Raw genomic sequence first — 8,412 nt, 5'->3', positions numbered from 1 at the left:
ACTCTATACATAGAATAATGTGGAGTAGTTATTATGATGAATAATAAATGCGGAGTATTTATGAGTGTGCAATTTATGTATTTATGAGTATGAGATTTATTTATGAGGATTATTATTATGAAAAGATTCTTCTTAGACTTTTTGTTTCTGTACTATATTCTTATGGAATTTAACCTACAATGTGCTTTCACTCATGTTATTTCATCATACATGAAAGCTATAAGGATTAATATTAATATATACATCTCAAGAAAAGCTGAATCCCCTTGTGCCCAAGGTCCTGGAGCAAGTTCATAGGGGACCGGCTTTGTCACACAAGCCCTCTGCACATCTCCTGCTCTTTCCACTGTCCCCCACAATGGTCCTGGTGATGCCCCAAGCAGGGTGTTTTACCCATGGATGTCAAGCCTTCCTCTGATCCTACACATTTCTATATACTACAGTCCGCATGAGAATTTTACAATCCTAACACTCATATTTATTTTAAAAATCACATTTCCATTTACAAACAAGACAGAAATAATAAGCAATGACAGAAATTGGAGGGCATATGTGGACACCCTTACGTGAGAAAACGTAAAATGAAAGAACAAGCAGGTTACAATCAACCCCATGGTAAGCGAAGTCTTTGGCTTACAACGCATGCTAATAGGCACGTGGCCCTGCATGGGCATGCTGCGGACACAGGCGGTCCCCCCTACGTCGGCACCTTCCTGGGGCCCTCAGGGTGTGGAAAGAGTCCCTGCATGGCTGAGAGTTCCTGCATGGGCCCAGTACGACGCTGAAGACAGGAATTGATAATGGACTATTTTCCGGCCAGGCTTCACAGAGCCCAACTCCCTGACCCACTACTATGGCCCTCAGGTACCACCCCACCCAACTGCAGGCCACTCTAAGCCATAGCCATCCTGAGTCTCTGCAGGCCCTTAACCCGAGGTGGCATCGAAGTGCATGCGCATAGGCCCCTTCTCCACGTGGAGCTGGGATGGCCCTAGGACGCCTGCGCACAACCTCCCGGCCCTTAGCACCCCTGAGCCCTGGTAGTATTGGGATATCTGCCTCCTCCTGCATCCACACCTCCTAACTAGCGCGTGGCTGATAGAAAGACTTCCTTTAAAGTGTTCTGTTACATTCAGAAATATAGAAATAAACAGATCCTAGCGTTTGCTTACACAAGGTAAGGATGGCATTCACGGACTTATGTGGGTTGACCCATCCCCTGTAAAAACCCCACGGTACAGCCACACCTAACCTCTGGTGCTCTGTGGCTCTCTGCCGATGACCCTGCCACCCCTCTCTTCTCCATTTTGAGACAGGCGCTTTATTATTATTATTATTATTTAAAAATCCAGATAGATAACTACATTGAAGACATTGCATGTTATTTTCCCCAAATCTTACTTCATTTTGGACAAACATGAACCATAATACATGCTAGAAAGTTGGAAACTGTGTTATTTTCAGTGTAGTTACATTTAACTTCTTGGTACTAAGCTATTGTACTGGTAAATAAACCGATGTATCAGAAGTAAACATTAGTATGTATGACTGTGACATCTCTTTCCTTGATGATAATAAAAATTTACAAGGATCACTGAAGGGAGATATCTACCCATAAGAACTAGAAAATATCAGGAAGAGAGAGTGCAGGCTATGCTCTGAATGTTTGTGTCCCCCTCCCCAGCATTTACGTGTTGAAAACCTAATCTGGAGAGGATGGTGTTAGGAGATGGGGTCATGGGGAGGTTATTAGGTCATGAGGGTAGATTCCTCATGATTGGGATTAGTGCCCTTGCCAAAGTGCCCCTTCCATCAAGGTGAGGACACAGCCAGAAGTTGGCAGTCTGCAATCTCAGAGAGGGCTCTCCCCCAAACCGGACCATGATTTTGGACTTCCAGCCTCCAGAAGTGTGAGGAATAAATGTCTGTTGTCTCTAAGCCACCCAGTCTGTGTTTGTTGTTGTTTTTTAATAGCAGTCCAAAGGGAGGAAGGCAGTGTCTAAACAAACAAACAAACACAAGCTCAAAATAAAAATAGCTGTTTTCCCTTTGCTATGAATCCATTTTCTACTAAAAAACACCAGTCATTCCACTATTTTTCAAGAGAGGACCAAAACATCAAGCTAACTAACACGTTTTAAGGACGTTTTAAAATTGTAAACTTTATTTTAAAACTGTTTACTGGAGGAAACATGAAACTCTTGAAAACTCTGATTCCTTTGAAATCCCCCTTCAGACCCAAGTGTTCAGTTCCTTTCTTGCCAGGTTACCTGCAAGACTGAATATCACCCTGTTACGGCCTCTGGCCGGTGCCTGTAGAGCACGCAGAGCAGGACCAGGGCGCCCAGCAGGGTGCACACGCCCAGCCTACACCAGGTCCCCGGGGCCTTGGGCCACCGCCACAGCCAGGCCAGCGGCCAGCGCTCTCGCCGCCTCTGCGCGCAGACGGCCACTCGCTCCGCCACCCTGCGCAGCCTCTCCGCGGGGTCCGCGCCGCCCAGGGCCTGCGCCAGGCTGTACACGTCGTTGGTGTAGGCGGCGCCGCCGTGGTCCGTCACCAGCTCCTCCACCAGCCCCATCAGCGCCATCACCTGCGCCTCCCGCTTCCCGCTGGCGGCTCGGTTGTCGAAGGCGCAGAATCGGTCCCCGCACTCGGCCACCAGCTCCCTGAGCGCGCGGTTCCCGGTGTCGCGCACGTAATGCTGCAGCGAGCCCCCAGCCAGGTCCTCCTCGTGGGTGAAGACCACGATGGTGCGCGTCACGATGCCGTCCCCGAACAGCGCCTTCACCCCCCTCCAGGCCTGCTGGTCCTGGGCCGTGAAGCGGCCCAGCTGGGTCACCAGGAGCAGGGCGTGGGGCCCCGGCGCCGAGAGCAGGTAGCAGCGGCCTCTCTCCGCGCAGCCCGGGTCTGTCTGGGAGACTTCGGAGCTGAAAAGGTCTGGGGTGTCAATGATTTCCACCACCCACTTGGCCCACCTGCAGCTGCCCGCGGCGCAGGTCCGGGTCACCGACATCGCCCCCAGCCTGGAGAGGAAGCGCTTCTGGCCCAGGATGCTGTTTCCCGTGGCGCTCTTCCCAGTCCCTGACCTCCCAGCCAGGAGGAGCCGCAGCCTGGGCTCCTGCAGGGCAGACTCGTCGGCTTCTACACCTGTGAGCACCAATGATGTGTAAGCTCCCGAACCTGAAAGCACATATCCCGGTACCCGAGTCCCCTGGACGCCTTTGGACAAAGGAGAGCAGAGTGCTTCGGCTTTTGCTTTTCGGACCAAACCTTTACTGAGTGCCCTGGTCGGAGATTTGTGAGCTCCGGGGGATCTCTACCCGTCTATTTCTTCCCTCTTTGACGTCACACATGCACCTGTAGGTGCTCCAGCACCTGGTGAACGTTTCTGTAGAGGACACCCCTGTATGATACAGGCCATTACTTCGCGTGACATGACCTGTCATCCACACTGCGCAGAGCTGCTCCCTATTTGACAACTTCTGTGGCCTCTGCCATACATTCCCAGATACCCTGCCACTGAAGAAAGGCAGGAGGGGCCGTGGGCCTGGCCACCAGGGCTGTCTGGTGTCCCACACCCTCGGTCTGAATCACAGCCCCACCCCCTGCCAGCCGTGTAACCCTGGGAAGCTGCTTAATCTAAGCGCTAAAGCTCTTCTGCACAAATGGGATCAATACTGTAGCGCTGTCCTCATAGGGCTGTTGGGAGGATAAGATGAGACCATCTCTTCTTCCCTCCCTCTTGCCCTCCTCTTCCTCTCCTCTCTCTTAAACCTGCTGCCTAATAAGATACCTGGTTAACCCTCCATCCTTGTTCCCTAACACCTTCTACCTGGTGAATCATGTTCCCTCTAGTATACAGTTGGATTCCCTCTACATCCCCTTCTGTGGCGATCAGAGGAGGTTTATTCATTTTACCTTGCGGACGGAGGTGCAGGTTAGTCAAAGAACTCAATATCTCACAGCAGGTCAGGGGCAGAGATCTAGGTCAAATGCCAGTCCCAGGGCTCTTTGCTGTTTCATCCCAGCATCGAGAAACCTCTGGGGCTTCTCTCTGCTCAGTGTTGAGTTAGCCCATCCCCCTTACTACCCAGAGCTCACACCTGGGGCAAACACGCGCTGTGAGGCATGTTCTTACCATAGGCGTTTTCTTCATCTCTTGCTGTCTTCTGTCCTCTCATGATTCCCTGAAAGTGTCCCCAACACAATTTATTTAGTCTTTCATTCGTTCACTCATTCATTCGTTCATTCATAGGTAAAACTACCTACTATGTGTCAGGCAAAGTCCAAAATGCTGGTGACACCACAGTTAAAATGTCATAATTCCTGCCCTCTCCGACCATCAGAATTTAGGGAAGACAGTGGAAGAGCCTGGTCTGGGGTTGGGACGATACTGTGAGAACACTTGGTGAGCTTGTGCTGTCTTTTCAGGGCCTCGAAATGCACAGAGCAGAGGGGAGATGACAACACTTACTCTATGTCAATGAGTAAGCTTTTGATGTTCATTTTCCCAGGTAATTCTATGTCAATGACGTAGGTTGTAGAAAATAAGTTTTCCCCGGAGATTCAGCAGCTGGGGGTGGGGTGGGGAGCTTTGGAAAACCCTGAGAACAAGAAAGTTTGCTTACTGACTTAGGACCTACCTTAGGGTTGTTGGCCTGGGAAACAAACAAGAAGAAAATTGGAATTTTGTTTTTGGAAATCGGAAAACAGACGTATTTCCCAAACTGGTCTGGAGAGCTCGTGCTCTCAGAAAACCACATGATTTGGCTCGTCCTAATATGTCTACATATGGTGAACCTGGGATGCTCCCTCCAGCTCTTTATGTTCTTGCCTCAAACCTGAGGCTTCTCAAGGTAAAGTGATCTTACCCACTCAAACATTATTTAATACAATTAAACATTCTGTGGTCAAGTTTGCCTGATCACACGAGCGCCTGAGCACGAGAGCACAGTCTCTCCTCCGTCTACTCCAGCCTCATTTCCACCTAATCCCCTCCCCAGTCAGCCCCTCCACAAACAGCAGATTTCAGGGCCTTTTCCAACCCACGTTGTGCATTCATTCCTAGGACCATTCATCCCACCATACATTTCTGCCTGAGTCCTGTCTGTACTTCATCGTCCATTTCAAATTCTACCTCTTCATGTCGCCCACCTGGTTCCTACAAGTAACTGTGTTCTCCCCCTACTGGCACCAACAACGAAGCAAAAGCAAAGGGAGAGGTTGGCTGAATAACCTGTCTCTGGCCAAAGGACTCAGATGGCAGGTTTGCCTAGAACTCAAACCAAAGCTGTCGGTGTTTCTGCAGTAACTCTCCTGCCGCTGTCCCCCGTTACACCCCACCCAAAGCTTTCTGTAAAGTTTACCCCAGGGGTAAATCACATAATGTGATTAGTTATTTTGTGTCTAGAAATCAACAAACTCCCATAATTGACACCAGAGCAGAAATGAAGAAAGAGCCACAAGGTTCAGAGGCAAGAAGAAAAATTTAGCCAAAGCTGGAAATGAGGAAGTGAGTTACAGGGAATCCACAGAACTCTCGAGTAGGTGACTGGACTTTCCGTATAGTTTGAAATGGGGGTTAAAATCATTTAAAATAATTTTCAAGAAGGAGGTGAGCTCCCACTGAAATCTGGGATGACAAATGGTTCTTAGTTATTGAACTACGTAAAACATGTAGAGTCCTGTATTCGGAATACTCTGAAAATTCAAAGTTCATGTAGTTCAGTGCCTCTCAGACTTGCTGTTTTTCAGAATTACTTGAGTGTTCTTTAAAAATGTCCATTCTGGGGGGACCATGCTCAGAAATTCCGATTTATGAACCTGATGTATCTGACGTAATCGGTCCACAAATCAGAGTTTGGAAATGAGCTATTTATTCAGACCCCTTCACTGTACAGATGATGAAATTGAGGTGTCCCTGCAGCTGGCGTGGGAGAGACCTGAATTAGGGAGCAGACACGTAAGGGGTCATGCAGGGAGAGGGGTTGAAGACCTAGTTCTGGACCTCTTAAATTTCTTGAGGGTCCCCTCCTGTGGACAGAGGGGAGAGGGAGAATCTGGGGGGTGAATTCTGATGGTATCCTGACTCACCACTTTGTAAGTTGCTCTGAAGTTAGACTGCTTTGGGGGCCACAGAAATATCTTCTGCCTGTGCTGAAAATGCCGTTTGGACAATGTTGAATGCCTTTTAAAATGTATTTTATTCCTAGATGTGGTTCCAGCACACACTTCTCTTACTGTATGGAGGGAGTGTGGAAGGAGACAGGAATGTGTGTCCTCCAGACTGGAGAAGAGGCTCCTAAACCTTCTTTTGAACTTCCTCTACTGGAAACTTGTGACATCTTTACAGATCTGGACGCCCCATCTTAATGGCTCCGGCTCTTACTTACCCGCATGGTGCCTGCTGGAACCCAGGTGCTCAGACAGTAAACGCTCTCAGAGCCATGTTCCTTCTGGTTGGTCGCAGCTCCTGTCCCCTGCCGGGGCTCGCCCTTCCTGGTGACAGACTCTGACAGGTGATCTGAGAAAGCCCTGATCTCTGCTTTCCCTTCGGTTGTGAGTGCGGCAGGCTGTTTTCTCCCAGTGTGCACAGAGGAAGTCTCAGGCCTTTGAGACTCAGAGCTCTGGAAAGCGCAGAGGGAGGGTTAGGCGGTGGTGACGACTTAAAGAGACAGGAACATTCATTGTGGGCTTAAAGCATTTCTCTTACAAAACCTCCCTCCTGCTGTGACTCATGTGGTGTGTGTCTCCAGCAGGGCCCCTCGATACCAAATATCTTGTCATACCTGAGGAAGGGAAGGGTGTTGTAGGACCCCGAGGCCTGACTCTCCTTCTAGAACTGTTTAGTGATCTAATCTTCGATGACTTTTTACCCTGTAGGCATTTTTTCCCCATATCAAATAAGTCCAGAGAGCCTCCTGCCCCAGAACAAAGAACATGGTAGCTTTTCTCAACAGCTGTCCATTGACTGGACATCCATGTGGCCAGTGCTCCTCTGGGGTCCAGTCTGTCAGAAAAATCCAGAAGCAGAGTTTTATCTGAGAAAGGAAGTCTCAGCTACTGAAGGACTTGAAGCTAGCCGGTATGTTGAGGATGGATACCTTTACACAATTCCTAAATTAGCCTTATGAGGAGGCTTAGTCTGGTCATCTGTGTTGGTATCACCAATTCTAGTTATTCTGTCTTCTCTCAAGAGGGCCGTGAGAGTGAGGTCAGCAAAAGAGCCAATGGTGTGGTGAACAGGCTACAAAAGGACTGGCCCTAGGACTGGTCAGGTCACCAACCTAACTCAAACTTTCTGGAGTTGACTGTCCCTGTGTGTGGGAAGGAGGGCTGTCCTGAGCCCTAATCTACTGACTGGGGCCTGCTTTTTCATCTCTTTCTTTCCAGCCCATTTTTTCAGGTAGGAAAGAGACCCAACTTCCACTATTTTCCATTCTTTATTTCAGGTACAGAATCTCTCGAGTGACTGACACTCCCATTGTTTCCATTCAGCATCGTTGAAGCCAGGAGTCTCTCACTCTCCCACTAGATCAGCAGGGCCAGGACTAGTGTGAGGCAAGTTTGGTGTCCAGGGCACAAAGTTGAAGGAGGCACTCACTGCCAAGGTCTCTCAAGTGCCAACCCTACAGGTGAATGGCCCTGGGAGTGAGTACTTCCTTAAGACTGAGGTGCATATGGCTCCTCACTGGCTTCACCCTAGTCCAAGCCACATAGACCAGTCTTGACTAAATCTTTGACACCCAACATGTACCTTTCATGAAGATGCTTTCAGTGCCTCTTTGACATCTCCTTGCCATTCAGTGTTCTCATGCACGCATGTGGTGTCTTCCTTCTACCAGTTATGACTCTCTGCCTGAGGATTTACCTAGTTATGAGAGGATGCTTGGCTAGTCATCAGAGAGCTAAGGTCCCCAGGAGCAGACCGCAATCTGTGACAGTGAGAAGTTAGGGGATAAATACCCCAGTTTCCTTACTTATTAAATTGTGCACTGCCCACCAAGTGGGATAACTCTGAGGTATATTCTGGACTAACTGCTGTGGTCCCCGGCAGGACGGAGACCCAGTTGTCTGTGGTGGGAACCCCCTCACCATTGCCTACAGTGGTAACGTGCTCAACAACACAACCTGGGGCGGCTCCTTTCCCTTCCCTGTCTCACATTCCCACGGCCCTACTAGTGCTTTCTGGGATCGCCTTCCTACCCCAAAGTAACTGTCTCCATTTTCCTCTGCATTCTGATTAGCTTTTGGTTATTTGCCATTGTCTCTGGGCTTGGTCCCCTGGTATTCTCCGACTTGCCATCGGTTGTGGAAACCTATCCAAGGCCAAGGCCCTGAGACTCCTGGGTCTCAGAACCATCCAGGGCTCCTGCTTCCTCTCCTCCCTATTTCCATGCTTCCTTCTTCTC

General features: G+C 49.3%; 1 protein-coding gene across 1 annotated transcript; it reads right to left on the bottom strand.

The window, feature by feature from the left end:
* Window positions 1–2,235: 2,235 nt before the first annotated feature.
* GIMAP1 (GTPase, IMAP family member 1) lies at window positions 2,236–7,501 on the bottom strand. The gene is made up of 4 exons (XM_061198292.1): window positions 7,478–7,501; window positions 6,394–6,627; window positions 4,140–4,188; window positions 2,236–3,220 (listed from the first exon to the last, which is right to left on the bottom strand). Exons 1-4 carry the CDS (start codon window positions 7,499–7,501, stop codon window positions 2,286–2,288), a joined length of 1,242 nt encoding a protein of 413 aa, XP_061054275.1. The 3' UTR covers window positions 2,236–2,285.
* Between the last annotated feature and the right edge of the window lie 911 nt (window positions 7,502–8,412).

The sequence above is a fragment of the Eubalaena glacialis genome, chromosome 8 (assembly GCF_028564815.1).
Source record: "Eubalaena glacialis isolate mEubGla1 chromosome 8, mEubGla1.1.hap2.+ XY, whole genome shotgun sequence".
In the NCBI taxonomy this organism is placed as follows: Eukaryota; Metazoa; Chordata; class Mammalia; order Artiodactyla; family Balaenidae; genus Eubalaena; species Eubalaena glacialis.
This window is presented reverse-complemented; position numbering and strand designations above follow the sequence as displayed.